Source organism: Oncorhynchus clarkii, chromosome 6 (genome assembly GCF_045791955.1).
Source record: "Oncorhynchus clarkii lewisi isolate Uvic-CL-2024 chromosome 6, UVic_Ocla_1.0, whole genome shotgun sequence".
Taxonomy (NCBI): domain Eukaryota; kingdom Metazoa; phylum Chordata; class Actinopteri; order Salmoniformes; family Salmonidae; genus Oncorhynchus; species Oncorhynchus clarkii.
Genome location: NC_092152.1, coordinates 61,792,915 through 61,813,139, shown reverse-complemented (window position 1 = coordinate 61,813,139; position 20,225 = coordinate 61,792,915). Strand labels below are relative to the sequence as shown.

At 43.1% G+C, this 20,225-nt stretch overlaps 2 protein-coding genes across 2 annotated transcripts in view; one reads left to right on the top strand and one right to left on the bottom strand.

Annotated features, from left to right (window-relative positions):
* LOC139411396 (trace amine-associated receptor 13c) overlaps positions 1-2,877 on the bottom strand; it is a 34,304-nt gene extending 31,427 nt beyond the window's left edge. The window contains exon 1 of the mRNA XM_071157700.1: positions 2,762-2,877. The gene's annotated coding sequence lies outside the window, so the exon portion shown is untranslated. The remainder of the gene's footprint in view (positions 1-2,761) is intronic.
* On the top strand, positions 2,354-6,270 carry LOC139411397 (haptoglobin). The gene is made up of 4 exons (XM_071157701.1): positions 2,354-2,509; positions 2,838-2,947; positions 4,004-4,272; positions 4,453-6,270. Exons 1-4 carry the CDS (start codon positions 2,505-2,507, stop codon positions 5,026-5,028), a joined length of 960 nt encoding a protein of 319 aa, XP_071013802.1. The 5' UTR covers positions 2,354-2,504; the 3' UTR covers positions 5,029-6,270.
* The last annotated feature ends 13,955 nt before the right edge of the window (positions 6,271-20,225 follow it).

The window sequence follows — 20,225 nt, the reverse complement described above, 5'->3', positions numbered from 1 at the left end:
TCTGTGGAAAGAACTGAAAACTGCTGTTCACAAATGCTCTCCATCCAACCTCACTGAGCTCGAGCTGTTTTGCAAGGAGGAATGGGAAAAAATTTCAGTCTCTCGATGTGCAAAACTGCTAGAGACATACCCCAAGCGACTTACAGCTGTAATCGCAGCAAAAGGTGGCGCTACACCTGTTAAGGATATGGCAGACATATGCCCCCTTTGGAGAGATTGGGTACCCCTAGTAAACTGAAAAAAAAATCTGTCAAAAATTGCTAACATATGCAAATAAAAATTATTATTGGATAGAAAACACTCTAAAGATTCTAAAACCGTTGGAATTATGTCTGTAAGTATAGCAGAACTCACAGGGCAGGCATTCTTCCAAACTCGTTTTTGTGGCCATGAAAGTTGGAGCAACTTTGACGTCATGGCCCCCACCCTTCCCAACCAGTTATGATTCTGTGGAGACTTTCTATCTCTTCCGCTAGATGTCCTCTTTCAGTAGAGCTTTGAATCGTTCAAATCCCACGAGAATTGACCCTATGGGAGTGAAATTAGTGCGTGCCACGAGAAAATAGGCTGTGCGTAGGGGCGCGAATTGGTCCCAGCCATTCCTTTGTTCCAGCACTCAAGAGAAGGGCAGACGATGGCCGATTGAATTGAAGTTTGTTTTGTGTGTCTAAAACATCATAAAGCTTGCTTCTGCACTTAGTTTGACCTGTTTAGTCGACATATAATATGTAATTTTGAAGTTTTGATGCGCAACTTTTCCGGACCAGAGGACGTTTTGGGTGCATTTCAGCTGATGTTATTAGCAGTAGCTAATACAAAGACGCAAGACTTGAAACCAAACGATGTATTGGGTAAGTATGAAGCCTTCCAGAACATTCTGAACGAAGACCATCGAAGGTAAGGGAATATTTATGCTTAAATCTGTGTTTCTGTTGACTCCAACATTACGTAGAAATGTAGCTTGGAACTGAGCGCCGTCTCAGCATATTGAATAGTGTGCGATTTCTGTAACGTTAAAAATAAATCTAACAAAGCGGTTGCATAAAGAAGCAGTGTATCTTTCTAACTATATGTAGAACATGTAAATTTAGTCAAAGTTTATGATGTCTATTTACGTTATCTTGCCGCGCTACCTAGATTTCCTGCGGGCATTTTTGAGTAATTTCTGAACGTGAACTCACTGTAAATGGACATTTATGGATATAAATGGCATATTATTGAAAGAAAAAAAATGTACTGTGTAACATGTCATATTACTGTCATCTGATGAAGATTTTCAAAAGGTTAGTGAACGATTTATTTTTTAATCCTGCATTTGTTGATTGCATGTTTTGGCTATTCAAATGAGCTGTGTCTGGTGGTGGTTTTACATATATATGTGCTATGTTTTCGCCGTAAAACATTTTAGAAATCTGACTTGCTGGCTAGATGAACAAGGTGTTTATCTTTCATTTGAGCTATTGGACTTGTTAATGTGTGGAGGTTAAATATTTTTAAGAATATTTTTGCGTTCCATGCGCCACCGTTTCAGCTGAACGTGGGAGGGTTGATTCCCAATTGGGAACCAATATCGTAGACAGGTTTAAGGGGGCTGAATAATTTTGCACGCCCAATTTTTCAGTTTTTGATTTGTTAAAAAAGTTTGAAATATCCAATAAATGTCGTTCCACTTCATGATTGTGTCTCACTTGTTGTTGATTCTTCACAAAAAAATACAGTTTTATATCTTTATGTTTGAAGCCTGAAATGTGGCAAAAGGTCGCAAAGTGCAAGTGGGCCGAATACTTTCGCAAGGCACTGTAGGTGTTATAACCAGCCATAAAATAACGCAATATAGTGTTATGACCATATTATAACTGACAAGTTATGTCAGCTGTTATGACATATTATGACATGGTTATGACTGTGTCATAATGTTTTATGACGCTGGATGTCAAGTACAGTGTTACCAAAGTGAGTCGGAAACAGCAAATGTGAGTCAACAACAAACAACAACAACAATTTTTTTTCGGGGTTTTCCAAATAGCATAATCAAGAAAATGTTTGTGGATTATGATGGTACCACATTTTTTAAATAACACACTCTGATGCGGAATTTATATGCTCCTCATTTACTTTCAATAAACCAAATTGACACACAAATTATAGATGTGCTGTGTCCTGTTCTGATTTCATAATTCATACCCTATGAAATGATTTATCCCTCCGATGATCTTCTCTGATTCTAGTTGGCAGTGGCTGAACTCCAGATGGGGCCAGGGTTAGGGTTTGGACACGATTCCAATAACGGGTTGGCATAAACAGAGATTTTGCAATCTCTCCGATTTTCGGGAATCAGAACTGAAGCTGTGTCCAGCAAAATTCCCATGGGTGGGCAGACAGGGGGTGAGTTCTCTCTTCAGTAGATATAAGGCCTTGGTCCTATAACTTCTCACGGAGTACATCGTCTTTACAGAGGAGACACAGCTCAACATACAAACTCATAAACAGATATTTCCATCAAAATGTGGTATGTTATACTTTTCATATTATTTCCTCAACGAAACCCTAGTAGCCTGGCAATTGTTGTCTTTGCAGTACCAATCCAAATTCATCTCTGGAATGTCTTTGGAAAATGGATCTTTGTGAAATGGCAGGGAAACGCAGCTACTTAAATCTTTCAAAAAACATTCAAACTGCTCTATCTAGAGACCTTTTCTAAATATAAGTAAACATGCAAGCCCCAAGAGGCCTTAAGTAAAGGAACCGTTAGTTGTGGTACCCGTGAGTGTTTGGGCTCTGTCTGTCAGTTGACTCTGTGTGTGTGTACTGTACTCATGTGTTCCTTCTGTCCGCAGGTCATCCCTGGCAGTGCTCCTCGCGGTCTCCTGTGTCTGTCTGGCAAGAAAGGACAAAATCAAAATCAAAATCAAAACCAAATCAATTGATGAGATCTCAAACAATTCAGGTCTGTCTAACTGACACATAACCAACTCCCTGCTTTATGCCAATACGGGCTTACTTCTTCTGATTTAGATTGAAATGTCAACAAAGTGAGAGGAATGAAACGTTTTCAAACAAAAACATGTACATTTTAAAGATCAAGGAGCCATTGACAACTTTTTTTTAAAATCTCATGTCTATGTTAAGGTGGGTATTAGTGACACCATTGATGCAGAATATCGCCCAAAAATATTGGACATACACATTCCACATGTGTGTTTTCGCACGTGCAATTTGTCTGCTGGCCCATTGTGACTGGTTCGTGTAAGGATATCACTCACATTTCAATTACACTGTCATTCTCATCGGATGTTCTGAAGCCATTCTTCACTATGGCTCCCCTTACGCTACTCTGAGCTGAGCAGACACAAGCTGTTCCTATTCAGCTTGTTGGCCTCTGTAAGAGGAAGAGAATACAGTAGCTGTGGCCAAAATGAGTATGTCACCATCACTTTCAAGTGAAAACCATGTTAAGTCTCACGGCTCACAGCTATTATCCCGATTATCTTAAAAATCGATTCAGCAGCGACACACATGAGATGCATGAAAGCCTTGAAAAGTAAAATTCCTCCAAAAATCCACCTCTCATCAAGCGTTTCAGGAAAATGTTTGGGAAGAGAAATGACACTAATTCCATCCTCATCTAGGTTTCTGAGTATTGTGACCTCCAAGGTAATTCTGTGAAAGCCAGCCTTGTCTGGCTCAAGTCAGGTCAACACTTATTTTTTCAGATAATAGTAGATGATTAATGAATTTACTGAACTTTTGTCAGGTCAAAGCTAAAAGGTTCCACAAAGCTATTACCAAATGCTGTGTGTATTCAAGTGAATAGTGCTGATTTTAGCAAACTCAAACTAAAACTAAGGTTGGAATTGTATTGAGCCACATTTCATTTTTCTACAATAATCTTTTACAGTTGTGTTTGAGTTGCACAGCAGTATGTGCTAGGTGGTGCTGAGTTGGGGATGTTTTAACCATATAGAGATTGTATAGAAATAATGTTGTTGTGTTTCTTGCCCAGACCTGCGCTTCAGGCGTATGATTAGGGGCACCCTGGCCCCTCATGTCCCCTGGCAGGCCATGGTCTACCTGAGTAAAAGCGTCATGAACGGGGGCTTCGCTGGGGGAGCTCTAATCTCTGACCGCTGGGTCCTGACCGCTGGCAGGAACTTGTTTGTCAGGAAGAGTAGACAGGACACGCAGGGGAAAGAACCAATCATCCCCAAGGTGTACTTAGGCATCACGCGACAATCCCAAGCCGATGACTCCAAAGAAGTTGCTGTAGAAAAGGTGAGCTAGTATGACCATTACCATCTCTTTCAAACAATATTCAGACAATTCAGTATTTTCAGCAAGCAGAACTGCACTGGGCTCTCTCACCTACATCATCACGTTCAGTCTTACAGGTAGTTAGAGCACAAAGAGATCATCAAAAAGAGGTCCTATGAATTATTCCCTTCCCCCTTCTAGGTGGTTCTGCACCCAGGCTTCCAGAACGTATCAGACTGGGACAACGACCTGGCTCTGATTCAGCTGAAGGAGCCATTCACCCTGAGCGAGGCTGTGATGCCCATCCCTCTGCCTGAGAGGGGCCAGGACCTGGCTGAGGCAGCCCAGGAGAAAGGCATCATCACAGGCTGGGGTTGGGGGGTCTTCTTCACCCCCGCTAAGTCACTGAAACACCTGGTATTGCCTGTGGCATCGCATAGCTCCTGTAAGGCAGAGTACAACCCTGGTGGCCAAGTACTGAGCAGCACTCCAACCGTAGATGACAACATGTTCTGTACTGGAGCCAGCAAGTACCAGGAGAATGTGTGCTTTGGGGACGCAGGCGGTGCCCTGGCAGTCCAGGACCCCAAAGACGGCCGAGTGTATGCTGCAGGGATCCTGTCCTTCGATAAGACCTGTGCCGTGGAGAAATACGCTGTCTACATGAAGCTCTCTGCCTACATGCCTTGGATCAACAGTGTCCTCAGGGGCGACAGTGAGACATCAGCCAGTCTCCGCTCCAGTGTAATGTCTGAGATGTATTCGAGGCAGTTGTAGCCTCCACGGGGCTCATAATCTCCATTATGCCTTTGCTAACAAAGTCATATTCTGACTTGATCTTGTCAAACTCTCTCAAGTTATGACTTTCATTGAGTGTGTCTTCCGATGTTGGTTTCAAAGGATTTTCAATAAATTTGGTTTCTGATGTTTCACCTTATAACTTTTATTCACATTTTCTTCAACTCATATTAGAATGCTGGGAAACATGTTTTAGATAATCTCTACAAGCTGTAATATGAGAGCATGTTAGAGCCATTAAAACAAGTAGCCTAAAGCCAGGACATGAGACGATTTTTAAGTTCATTTAAGCAATGGAATTATTAAGGACAAATTGTTATCTGGCCAAGGAGGATATTGTGTTGAGACCAGCAAGGATTTTTTAAGTGGATTTGTCATGAAAATCATCCAAGAAGGAAATAACTTGTTCTAAAATAGAGCTGCATAAACGAGGGTCTAGAATCCCTCCCAGCAGGGGAATGGAGGTCCTGTCACTCCTGGTTAGTGACTAATTTAAATACAGAAGACAAAAGGCTTGTCACCATAGCTCAACACTAGTTAATAGCTCTCTTGCTTTGGAGCAGCCTGCTGTACCACAATCTGTTCAGTTTCAACAAGAGATATCTCAGAAATGGCACTGAAGAGTATGGCTGACGTTTTACATGCCCGTAATCAATTATGCTATTTTGTTCATTTTTCTGCGTTGTTTGTAACCTTTTTTAAAAACTTATTTTGTACATAATGTTGCTGCTACTGACTCTTATGACCGAAAATAACTTCTGGACATCAGAACTGAGATTATTCACCATTTACTCCTGCTGTCCCGGGAACAGGCCCAAATCCCTGTCATTTGCGTGAAGAAAAAGAGGAAAAGGAGGAAAAGAGGACGCAGATCGGGATGCGTTCTGAGAATCCGTAGGCGAGTGAGTAAACTCCCATTGCCATAGATTCTACTTGCTAACATGCAATCATTGGAAAATAAAATGGATGACCTAGGATTACGATTATCCTACCAACGGGACATTAAGAACTGTAATATCCTATGTTTCACCGATTCGTGGCTGAACAACGACACGGATAATATTGAGCTGGTGGGATTTTCAATGCACTGGCAGAACAGAGAAGCTACGTCTGGTAAGACGAGGGGTGGGGATGTGTGTCTTTTTGTCAATAACAGCTGGTGAGCGATGTCTAATATTAAAGAAGTCTCGAGGTACTGCTCATCTGAGGTAGAGTACCATATGATAAGTTGTAGACCACACCATCTACCACAAGAGTTCTCAACTATATTATTCATAGCCGTCTATTTACTAGCACAGACCGATGCTGGCACTAAGAGTGCACTCAACCAACTCTATAAGGCCATAAGCAAACAAGAAAATGCTCAGCCAGAAGCGACACTCCTAGCGGCCGGGGACTTTAATGCAGGCAAACTAAATCAGTTCTACCAAATCTTTACCAGCATGTCACATGTGCAACCAGAGGAAAAAAAACTCTAGCTCACATTTACTCCACACACAGAGATGTATACAAAGCTCTCCCCCGCCCTCCAATTGGCAAATCCGACCATAATTCTAGCATCCTGATTCCCGCTTACAAGTGAAAACTAAAGCAGGAAGTACCTGTGACTCACTCAATACGGAAGTGGTCAGATGCCACGGATGCTACGCTACAGGACTGTTTTGCTAGCACAGACTGGAATATGTTCCGGGATTCATCCAATGGCCTTGAGGAGTATACCACCTCAGTCATCGGCTTCATCAATAAGTGCATCGACGACGTCGTCCCCACAGTGACCGTACGTACATACCCCAACCAGAAGCCATGGATTACAGGCAACATCCCCATCGAGCTAAAGGCTAGAGCTGCCCCTCCAGCTATGCCCTCAGTCAAACCATCAAACAAGGAAAGCGTCAATACAGGATTAAGATTGAATCCTACTACACCAGCTCTGATGCTCGTTGGATGTGGCAGGGCTTGAAAACTATTATGGACTACAAAGGGAAACCCAGACGCGAGCTGCCCAGTGACGCGAGCCTACCAGATGAACTAAATGCATTTTATGCTCGCTTCGAGGCAAGCAACACTGAAACATGCACAAGAGCACCAGCTGTTCTGGATGACTGTGTGATAACTCTCTCGGTAGCCGACGTGAGAAAGCCCTTTAAACAGGTCAACATTCACAAAGCCACGGGGCCAGATCTATTACCAGCATGCGCCAGCATGCTCTGACCAACTGGCAAGTGTCTTCACTGACATTTTCAACCTCTCCCTGACTTAGTCATATAATACCTCATGTTTCTAGCAGACCACCATAGTCCCTGTGCCCAAGGAAGCGAAGGTAACCTGCCAAAATGTTTACCGCCCCGTAGCACTCACGTCGGCAGCGATGAAGTGTATAGCCTTGACATAGCATAGCCTTGACATAGCATAGCATAGCCTTGACATAGCATAGCATAGCATTAACGAGAGAGGTTGACGCGGCACATTTATTGTGTGCTCAGGTAGGCTTTCCACTTTCCTCCGTTATTTATTTAGCAAAGATAACACAATCACTCCGGACATATACCTGCAAAAACTCACGACATAAATGTTGCAGCAGCCTAGGCTACACCTAAACGTTAGAAATCTGACATGCTGTATCGGATGAAAACGAGACAATATTTCCATGTGATCAACTATTAAAAATTGTCCCACTGCTCTGGGACCTATGGTGCCACCAGTCTGCTTGCAGTTGTTATGTTGATGATCATTGATTTATTCAGGAACGTTTCTTAGTCCACTTTGATGTGTCAAGTGGGCGAGATGCGCGGTCTGTGTTTGACTTTAGGAATTTTGAGATGTCTGATGTCTGATGACGCTTCTGTAATGGAATGTATCTGCTATTTGTATTTCCAGCTAAGTCCCCTCCTGTTCCTTGATTAAGAGGTGATGACCACTCCACTACCATTGTCAACTTTCTCCTGACATAAACTGAAGCCTCGTCTCATGTGCCCGCTCACATTTCCCCTCCAAGTACTGTGAGTAACCCCTATCAATTTACTCTCATTACTGTATGTAGAGTCAATCACATACAAAAACACAATCACAATATTACACATCAATGATTTTACTCCTTGCTCAGCTTTTCACCAAAATGTCTCGAAAGCCTAGCTTGATAGGAGCAATACCTCCTCGTTGTTTAGCAATATACAAGTGACAGCATTTAGGCTAGTATTGTGAGATATCAAATTCTGAACTAAATTGAGCTTCTTGATGTTAGTCTAGAGGGAGACACAATAGGTGCAATATGAATATGTCCATTTGGCTCCACAGTAGGACGGAATATTCTGTAAACTCATCACCACCTAGTGTTGAGAACTGAGGAGAACAGAGGAGAGGGCCATTTTGACATAATGAAATTCCAAGAAGGAGGTGCGCTCTTCCGCTGCCACATGTACAAAAATGACTCGCTGTGGTTCTTGGTACTTCAACATCTACCTCTGTTGACAGCAGGTTGTCCAATTCCCTAAATTAAACAGTGGGGGGACGGAAGCATTGATCTCAGGAGAAAAGAGTAGCTTACCTCAACCCAGAGGCTGTTATGACAGATGGGAAGATTCAATTCATACTTGATCATTGAAAATGTACTTTAGCCACTCTTCTATAATGTAGCTATTTCATTACAAGTGCATGTGCATAGCAACAGGAAATGGTTAACCAATCCTATTCCACTATCAGAATGACTCAACACGATTTCGAAGCCATTTGTCAATGAAAACACAACCTTCATGTTTGAGGATTAAGAAGGCATTTTTAAAGCAATCGGTAACAGAGGGACGTGGTGGGTGCACCTCTGTCAAGTTAAAATATCAATGTCCCTGTCAAGGTACATTACGCTCTACTAGTCTCAGTGTGTGCATCATGTTCCTGATGTGCTAGTTACATTAACAGTCCCTCGCCCCCGGATCAAGGGCTAGGCCTCATGGTTTCTTGCAGCACATTGGCGCTTAGACTCCATAGCTTGTTCGTGTCATCACCTTATCCAACACATAGTCTAGCCTAGGCCGGGTTCCTCAGGGGCCTACTGATAAAGTGCTCTCCCTCATCATTGTTACTACGTGACTTGCTGTGTACACTTGACATCTGTGTGAGCTTTTGAAATTGTGTTGTCTTTTCCTGCAAGGATACACTGACAAACAACTGCAACGCTACTAGTGATGCAACTATTATAAAGAGAACATCAGGCATAATTAGTACTTTGTGTTAACGTTTGTAACTATTTTAAAAACACAGACAGCAGGTTCTGATATAATCACAGTCTTCTGAACAACTCTGATCTCCTTCATGGTCAACAGTGGAGCCCTTGTGTGCAGCGGTTGGCTTACCATTAGGCAGAAGAGGCAGTTGCGTCAGGCCTCACATATTGTATCATCAAGGGTGAGCTGGGCATAATTGAAAAAATAAATTACTTAGGTAAGCAGATATTTTAGTTATCTAATTTCTTCAGTAAAAAGACAGGTGCTGTTGATAATACTGCCATAGTCGTCGAGGCAGAGGCCATGTGTCTGATGCTGTCTGGCCAAAACGAGCACGGCATGTCAAACCTCAGACTGGACTCTGCCTGGAGCCTCCAAATCACCTAGTCCCCCCTGCTTGCATGCAACTCTTTGAGGGAAGGTTCACAGTTCCATACATTACATATCATGAACTATTGCCCTCTCGCACACAGTTAAAAGCACTACCTCCTACACTTCTGATCCACTAACTGGCCTCTATAACCTTATACGACCTAGAGGGACCAAGACCACAGGGGAGAGTGGGTTTAAAGGCTACTGACACTCACTAGTTTCAATACCAGCATATCCCCACTTATATAATCAGAGGCTAAGCAACCAAGAGAATTCCTCTGTGTTAAGTAGCTGACAATTTGGCCCTGACATTTTTTGGACAACTTTTCTTTTAGACCCTGAATGGTGGGTTTTGAGGGTTGAGAAGTTCACCAAGTTTATATACAGTGCCTTCAAAAAGTATTCATACCCCTTGACTTATTGCACATTTTGTTGTGTTATTTAAAAAATAATAATTCTCACCCATCTACACACAATACCCCATAATGATAAAGTGAATGCATGTTTTTAGAAATGTTTGCAAATGTATTGAAAATTAAGTACAGAAATATTTCATTTACATAGTATTCACACTCCTGTGTCACACCCTGATTTGTTTCACCTGTCTTTGTGATTGTCTCCACCCCCCTCTAGGTGTCGCCCATCTTCCCCATTATCCCCTGTGTATTTATACCTGTGAAGTCTGTTGCCAGTTTGTCTTGTTTGTCAAGTCAACCAGTGTTTTTGTTCTCAGCTCATGCTTTTCCCAGTCTCTCTTTTTCTCGCCCTCCTGGTTTTGATTCTTGCCTGTCCTGACTCTGAGCCCGCCTGACTGACCACTCTGCCTGACCCTGCCTGCCGACCTGTACCTTTACCTCACCTCTGGATTTTTGACCTCTGCCTACCCTGACCTTAAACCATTGTTTATTTGACGTGTCTGCATCTGGGTCTTACCTTCATACCTGATATCCTGAGTCAATACATGTTAGAATCACCTTTGGTAGTGATTACAACTGTTAGTCTCTAAGAGCTTTGCACACCTGGATTGTGCAACATTTGCACACTATTTTTTAATTCTTCAACCTCTGTCAGGTTGGTTGTTGATCATTGCTAGACAGCCATTTTCAATTCTTGTCATAGATTTTCAATCCGATTTAAGTCAAAACTGTAACTAGGCCAATCACGGACATTAAATGTCGTCTTGATAAGCAACTCCAGTGTATATTTTGCTTTGAGTTTAAGGTTATTGTAATGTCTATTATGTTTATTTTCATCCTAAAAAAATCCCTAGTACTTCCTGATGACAAGCATACCCATAACATGATGCAGCCACCACCATGCATGAAAATATTAAGAGTGGTAGTAAGTGATGTGTTGTGTTGGATTTTCCCTAAACATAATTATTTGTATTTAGGACATAAAATACATTTCTTTGCCACATTTTTTGCAGTTTAACTTTTTTATTTTATTTTTATAAGTGCTCTTCCTTGTGAGGCATTGGAAAACATCCCAGTTCTTTGTGGTTGAGTCTGTGTTTGAAATTCACTGCTCGACGGAGGGATCTTACAGAGAATTGTATGTGTGGGGTACAGAGATGAGGCAGTCATTAAAAAAGAATGTTAAACACTATTATTGCACAGTGAGTTCATGCAAATTACACTACAGTATATATACAAAAGTATGTGGACACCCATTCAAATTAGTGTATTCGGCTGATTTAGCCACACCCATAGTTGACCGGTGTGTAACATCGAGCACACAGCCATGTAATCTCCATAGACAAACATTGGCAGTAGAATGGCCTTACTGAAGAGCTCAGTGACTTTCAACGTGGCACCGTCATAGGATGTTCGTCAAATTTCGGTCCTGCTAGAGCTTCCCTGGTCAACTGTAAGTGCTGTTATTGTGAAGTGGAAATGTCTAGGTGCAAGAATGGCTCAGCCGCGAAGATGTGGGCCACACAAGCTCACAGAACGGGACTGCCGAATGCTGAAGCACGTAACGCGTAAAAATCGTCTGTCCTTGGTTGCAACACTCACTCCGAGTTCCAAACTGCCTCTGGAAGCAACATCAGCATAATAACTGTTTGACAGGAACTTCATGAAATGGGTTTCAATGGCAGCGGCATACAAGCCTAAGAATCTGGGTTTGGCAGATGCCAGGAGAATGCTACCTGCCCCAATGCATAGTGCCAACTGTAAAGTTTGATGGAGGAATAATAATCTGGGGCTGTTTTTCATGGTCCAGGCCACAGCATACAATATCATTCTAGACAAATATGTGCTTCCAGCTTTGTGGCAACAGTTTGAGGAAGGCCCTTTCCTGTTTCAGCATGACAATGCCCATGGAATGGAATGGTATCAAACCAATCAAACATATGGGAACCATGTTTGACTCCGTTCCATTGACAACATTCCAGCCATTACAATAAGCCCATTCTCCTATAACTCCACCCACCAATTTACACTGTGCTATGCAAAAACATTAAAAACAACAAACCCCATGTACAAAAACAGACTTAAGACACATGTATCCTGTCCATTGTTTAGGGAAAGGAATGTGTCACTACCTCGCTCTTCAACCAAAGATGATGAATTGAGGTGCAAACTGAAGTGAAGAGGAAATATTGTTAAAACAGGCTTATTGCAACCACAATTGGCCACCGATTTAACACAGGGTAATCCATTGTTAAACCATCAATTTACGCAAAAATCACCCGCACATCTTGTCTCAATTGCAACCATCATTATCATTGGCCACTGAATTACCGCTCCCTAAACCTGATGTCAGTGTTAACTTTTAGTAGCCTATTGCTTGCTGTCAACATCTTTGAAAAAATATTCTCCCTCTGGTGTGAATTATCATCGGTGTAGATTTTTGACAATCATTTCATGCAACTGAAATAAAGTATTTCCTCATTTACCATGGAAAATCTACTGTGGCAATTTACCCTACATGTTTTATGAATGGAAAACTCTTTGGTGTAGCCGACTCTGTTATTTTTGTTCCCATTTATGTAATCGATTTAATTATAACTTGTCTTGAAAAGTTGTGTCATTTCTTATCAAGATCGCGGGGGGGAGATATCCCTGCACTCTCCATATTTGAAATGTGTAACTAAATCAACCCAATTGTGATTGAGTGGAATCTATTATTTTTATTAAATTAAAATGTAGTCTAACAAGGTTATTTCAAATGGCACAAATATTATTAGGTCATTTAAGATGAAACGTTTGAATGAAGTGTAAACCTACTACTCCTATACTGGTATTTTACATTCATCAACCTTACGGTTTCCGATCCCCTGATTTCAACTGGGATGGGAATAGATAGCCTAGACTAGGAAAGTTGCAGCTGCCCAGTATCAACGTGAGATCTAAATCGCTGGTTTATGTATGTGGGTTTTGTGTTGCAAATAAGCTTCTTTTAGCAAGCTGGTGCATGTAATCTCCTGTTTAGTATGGTTTTAAGAAAGCCATCGCTAACACTTTCTGCCCAGTCTTTAAACGTACGTAAGACACTCAGTCTCTCTCTCTCTGTTCTCGTAGTCTCACCTACACATCGCAGTGCCCTGTAGAAGATACTGGAGACTTGAATGCAACTTCTGGGGCTATGTGCCCAACACAGTGACACACACACACACAGACACACACAGACACACACACACACACACACACACACACACACACACACACACACACACACACACACACACACACACAGCTCATTCCCCAGACATTTGTCTCGTGTTTATGAAACGTGAGGCACTTTGTACTTTTATGTTGATATTGGGTGATCACAATGTGTTCTGAGGTCTGATTGGGAGACTGACTTTAATTTCCTGTCTTCCTGTTTCCCTTCTCATCTACATCCCCAGGAATACCTGTGTGTGTGTGTTTCTGAGAACATGTATGTGAGTAAAATATATTTTATTTTCCATAGGGCCTGAGTTATCATACCATTATTAGACGAGTAGAATGTGGCTTTTAGAAGGAGCCTTATCGGAAAGCCTTTCATGTTGCTGAACTGACAAAGAAAAGTCAAACAGCCATTCAGAGTAAAATCCATTAATAATATTTGTTCTCAATCGCTCTGACGTTGTGGAGAGGACACTGTGCAAACAGCTGTTTGGCTTTGTCTCATGTCCTCCACTGTATCTGGGAAACTAATATCTGCCAAGCCAACCAGGAAACATTCACAGCTGACATATTTACAGTGCCCGACCACACAAATGTGCCTTTTCAACATGCAACAATATCAGAGATACTGTATATCCACAGAAGCCTGTGAACTCTACCAGAGCAACCCCGTCTTCCACAGAAAATTCATATTGAACTAGTCCGATATTTAATTGTTATAGATATGGCTGGTATACAAACACGCATTTGATAACGCTAGTACACACTTAAAGAGTGTCTGTCGAGTGTTCTTTGGTAAGGGTAATGGTGTTATGTGGAATCATAATGACTCAACGAACCCTTCAAGCCCTTCAATGGTTATTGTCCTCCATCCACACCTGAGAAGCTGGGACAGTTATGACTGGTTGTGGTGACTGTGGCCAACTCTCCCATGACTAAACTACTAGACTAAATGGTGTTGTATGAGTGACAGCCCCTCACTCCAGGTGGGAGCTGAGGGGTAATGTTTTCCCAGTGGACAGAATAAAGAGAAAGTAGAAAAGAGAGCTTTATATGGAGTTGAGAGGATTGTATGACAGGATGCCAGAGACACCAGCATGCAGAGATCAAGTCACCTAGAGATATGATATAAGATAATACTTTATCATACAGGGCATCAGAAAACTCTAACTAGTGAAAATTAAATAAAAAACTGAAAATATTGCACCTTTTTGACAATTCTTCCATGTGTCCGAACCCCCTGCAACCCCAATCCCCTCCCGTTGAATGTAGTGTTTTATATCACACATACAGTGGGGATAATTGAATTAAGTCACTAATAGAGACAGGGAGTTATGACTATCTCCAAAAGCAGATTATCTGATTTGCTTATATCCCTGGCCTGTGCATAAGGGCTGAACAAACCTTCACTCTGAAAGTTTTTTTATTTTTTATTTTTTTTATTTCACCTTTATTTAACCAGGTAGGCTAGTTGAGAACAAGTTCTCATTTGCAACTGCGACCTGGCCAAGATAAGGCATAGCAGTGTGAACAGACAACACAGAGTTACACATTGAGTAAACAATTAACAAGTCAATAACACAGTAGAAAAAAGGGGAGTCTATATATACATTGTGTGCAAAAGGCATGAGAAGGTAGGCAAATAATTACAATTATGCAGATTAACACTGGAGTGATAAATGATCAGATGGTTATGTAAAGGTAGAGATAGAGATATTGGTGTGCAAAAGAGCAGAAAAATAAATAAATAAAAACAGTATGGGGATGAGGTAGGTGAAAATGGGTGGGCTATTTACCAATAGACTATGTACAGCTGCAGCGATCGGTTAGCTGCTCAGATAGCAGATGTTTGAAGTTGGTGAGGGAGATAAAAGTCTCCAACTTCAGCGATTTTTGCAATTCGTTCCAATCACAGGCAGCAGAGAACTGGAACGAAAGGCGGCCAAATGAGGTGTTGGCTTTAGGGATGATCAGTGAGATACACCTGCTGGAGCGCGTGCTACGGATGGGTGTTGCCATCGTAACCAGTGAACTGAGATAAGGCGGAGCTTTACCTAGCATGGACTTGTAGATGACCTGGAGCCAGTGGGTCTGGCGACGAATATGTAGCGAGGGCCAGCCGACTAGAGCATACAAGTCGCAGTGGTGGGTGGTATAAGGTGCTTTAGTGACAAAACGGATGGCACTGTGATAAACTGCATCCAGTTTGCTGAGTAGAGTGTTGGAAGCAATTTTGTAGATGACATCGCCGAAGTCGAGGATCGGTAGGATAGTCAGTTTTACTAGGGTAAGTTTGGCGGCGTGAGTGAAGGAGGCTTTGTTGCGGAATAGAAAGCCGACTCTTGATTTGATTTTCGATTGGAGATGTTTGATATGGGTCTGGAAGGAGAGTTTAGAGTCTAGCCAGACACCTAGGTACTTATAGATGTCCACATATTCAAGGTCGGAACCATCCAGGGTGGTGATGCTGGTCAGGCGTGCGGGTGCAGGCAGCGAACGGTTGAAAAGCATGCATTTGGTTTTACTAGCGTTTAAGAGCAGTTGGAGGCCACGGAAGGAGTGCTGTATGGCATTGAAGCTCGTTTGGAGGTTAGATAGCACAGTGTCCAAGGACGGGCCGGAAGTATATAGAATGGTGTCGTCTGCGTAGAGGTGGATCAGGGAATCGCCCGCAGCATGAGAAACATCATTGATATATACAGAGAAAAGAGTCGGCCCGAGAATTGAACCCTGTGGCACCCCCATAGAGACTGCCAGAGGACCGGACAGCATGCCCTCCGATTTGACACACTGAACTCTGTCTGCAAAGTAATTGGTGAACCAGGCAAGGCAGTCATCCGAAAAACCGAGGCTACTGAGTCTGCCGATAAGAATACGGTGATTGACAGAGTCGAAAGCCTTGGCAAGGTCTATGAAGACGGCTGCACAGTACTGTCTTTTATCGATGGCGGTTATGATATCGTTTAGTACCTTGAGCGTGGCTGAGGTACACCCGTGACCGGCTCGGAAACCAGATTGCACAGCGGAGAAGGTACGGTGGGATTCAAGATGGTCAGTGATCTGTTTGTTGACTTGGCTTTCGAAGACCTTAGATAGGCAGGGCAGGATGGATATTGGTCTGTAACAGTTTGGGTCCAGGGTGTCGCCCCCTTTGAAGAGGGGGATGACTGCGGCAGCTTTCCAATCCTTGGGGATCTCAGACGATATGAAAGAGAGGTTGAACAGGCTGGTAATAGGGGTTGCGACAATGGCGGCGGATAGTTTCAGGAATAGAGGGTCCAGATTGTCAAGCCCAGCTGATTTGTACGGGTCCAGGTTTTGCAGCTCTTTCAGAACATCTGCTATCTGGATTTGGGTAAAGGAGAACCTGGAGAGGCTTGGGCGAGTAGCTGCGGGGGGGGGGGGGGGAGCTGTTGGACGAGGTTGGAGTAGCCAGGCGGAAGGCATGGCCAGCCGTTGAGAAATGCTTGTTGAAGTTTTCGATAATCATGGATTTATCGGTGGTGACCGTGTTACCTAGCCTCAGTGCAGTGGGCAGCTGGGAGGAGGTGCTCTTGTTCTCCATGGACTTCACAGTGTCCCAGAACTTTTTGGAGTTGGAGCTACAGGATGCAAACTTCTGCCTGAAGAAGTTGGCTTTAGCTTTCCTGACTGACTGTGTGTATTGGTTCCTGACTTCCCTGAACAGTTGCATATCGCGGGGACTGTTCGATGTTAGTGCAGTCCGCCACAGGATGTTTTTGTGCTGGTCGAGGGCAGTCAGGTCTGGAGTGAACCAGGGGCTATATCTGTTCTTAGTTCTGCATTTTTTGAACGGAGCATGCTTATCTAAAATGGTGAGGAAGTTACTTTTAAAGAAAGACCAGGCATCCTCAACTGACGGGATGAGGTCAATGTCCTTCCAGGATACCCGGGCCAGGTCGATTAGAAAGGCCTGCTCACAGAAGTGTTTTAGGGAGCGTTTGACAGTGATGAGGGGTGGTCGTTTGACTGCGGCTCCATAGCGGATACAGGCAATGAGGCAGTGATCGCTGAGATCCTGGTTGAAGACAGCGGAGGTGTATTTGGAGGGCCAGTTGGTCAGGATGACGTCAATGAGGGTGCCCTTGTTTACAGAGTTAGGGTTGTACCTGGTGGGTTCCTTGATGATTTGAGTGAGATTGAGGGCATCTAGCTTAGATTGTAGGACTGCCGGGGTGTTAAGCATATCCCAGTTTAGGTCACCTAACAGAACAAACTCTGAAGCTAGATGGGGGGCGATCAATTCACAAATGGTGTCCAGGGCACAGCTGGGGGCTGAGGGGGGTCGGTAGCAGGCGGCAACAGTGAGAGACTTATTTCTGGAGAGAGTAATTTTCTAAATTAGTAGTTCGAACTGTTTGGGTATGGACCTGGAAAGTATGACATTACTTTGCAGGCTATCTCTGCAGTAGACTGCAACTCCTCCTCCTTTGGCAGTTCTATCTTGACGGAAGATGTTATAGTTGGGTATGGAAATCTCAGAATTTTTGGTGGCCTTCCTGAGCCAGGATTCAGACACGGCAAGGACATCAGGGTTAGCAGAGTGTGCTAGAGCAGTGAGTAAGACAAACTTAGGGAGGAGGCTTCTGATGTTGACATGCATGAAACCAAGGCTTTTTCGATCACAGAAGTCAACAAATGAGGGTGCCTGGGGACATGCAGGGCCTGGGTTTACCTCCACATCACCCGCGGAACAGAGAAGGAGTAGTATGAGGGTGCGGCTGAAGGCTATCAAAACTGGTCGCCTAGGGCGTTGGGGACAGAGAATAAGAGGAGCAGGTTTCTGGGCATGGTAGAATATATTCAGGGCATAATGCGCAAACAGGGGTATGGTGGGGTGCGGGTACAGCGGAGGTAAGCCCAGGCACTGGGTGATGATGAGAGAGGTTGTATCTCTGGACATGCTGGTTGTAATGGGTGAGGTCACCGCATGTGTGGGGGGTGGGACAAAGGAGGTAACAGGGGTATAAAGAGTGGAACTAGGGGCTCCATTGTAAACTAAAACAATGATAACTAACCTGCACAACAGTATACAAGGCATATTGACATTTGAGAAAGACATACAGCGAGGCATACAGTAATCACAGGTGTTGAATTGGGAGAGCTAGCTAAAACAGTAGGTGAGACAACAGCTAATCAGCTAGCACAACAACAGCAGGTAGAATGGCGATTGATTAGGCAGAGAGGGTCGGATTAACTACACACAGAGCCTAAGTGCGGCTGGGGCCGACAGATAAAACATAAACAAGCAGAATGGATTACCGTGATTAATGGACAGTCCAGCATGCATCAGCTATGTAGCCAAGTGATCAGTGTCCAAGGGGCAGCGGTGGATGGGGCAGGGAAGCTGGACTGGCGAGTGTTATCCAGGTTAGAAAACTAACAATGACCAAATAGCTTGTAGCCAGTTAGCTGGTTAGCTTCTGGAGGTTCTTGAGTGTGTTCTAAAAATGTAAAGATAATAGCGGTTCCGTATCACATTGGGTGAGGCAGGTTACCGGAAGGTATAAACAAATTAAAAATCGAAAAGGGATAGAAAGTAAATATGGGTTCAGTGAGTGTTTGGGACGCGGCGATTCAGACGGTTAGCAGGCCTGTGCTAACAAGCTAACAGTTAGTAGACGGTGCTAAACACGGTAGCAGTTAGCGGACCGGGCTAAACAAGCTAGCAGTTAGCAGGCCGAATTTGCAAGCAAGGAGATAGCAAGGGCTAGAGAGTTAGCCTTTGGGGACGTCGCGATGGGGGTATCTGTTTATTCCTCTTCATGCAGTGACATCGATGGACCGGTCGTGGGTCTGGATATTGTAGCCCAGGAGCTCAAAATGTTCCGTTTGCGATGGGAATCCGGGGATGAAAAATAAAATAAAATAATAAATAGGTCCGTTATGCTCTGGTTAGAGTCGCGTTGTTCGAACTGGCGAGAGCTTTCCGAGCTAAAGGTTAGCTGATGACCGGTTAGCTGAAGACCGCTAGCAATGTTTTGCTGAAGCTGGTAGTTCGTTGGCTAGCTTCAATTGAGGGGTTCCAAGGTCCGAAGTAAATATAAATACTTTAGGAAAAATAGCTACGTTGGGTGAGGCGGGTTGCAGGAGAGTATTTAGAAGAAGTTGAGGTTCAGCAAAAAGTTTTAAAGATATGTGAAGAAAAAAAAAAAAAAAAAAAAAAAACGAAAACAAACGATATATACAAGGGACACAACACGACAATACGTCCTACTGCTACGCCATCTTGGATCACGGACCGTGATCCAGTTACTGGATTTAAATAGATTACTATTCAGTGTTGCAGACAGCACCGTGTATGTGTGACATGTTTCATCTGTCCTTCTGTGGTTTCTCTGCCTTTGTCATCGATTCGGATTGAGTTTGCAGATTAGGTTATATAACATTACATGATCAAAACATAGATAAGGTAGATAAGCAGCAAAAGAATTACAATCAAATCACGTCAAATAATAACAAGAATTCGCTATTAGTTTTCTCTGTACCTGTCGGAATAATATAATAAGGACTAGCACATCCTATTATTAACAGAATACAAATTATTTTCCCTTCTGACCCTAGATTGGCATATCTCACCCTTTGACTGCACCAAGTGTAATTCTGTCTGACTACTGACATTACAAGCACTATGAGGTTCAGTGTAGCATTTGAGACCTTTACAACAGTATGACTGCAATGATGCTGTCTCTGTTGGAGGACACCAGCTTTCAGCCGCTTGATTATGTTTGAGAACCTATTTTACATTCAGATGAAGGACATGATTAATTATTGACTCAGGAGACGGCATTTCAGAGTTGTTACTTAGTTCACTGCTTCTTAGTTCCTGTATGTCAGACAAGAAGATAATAAGAAAAGAGGGGAGTTGAAATACGATATTGAAGCCAAATGGCTGAGAAGATCAGACATGAAATGATGTTTTTGACGGTCTGAATCTCTTGCAGGAAAC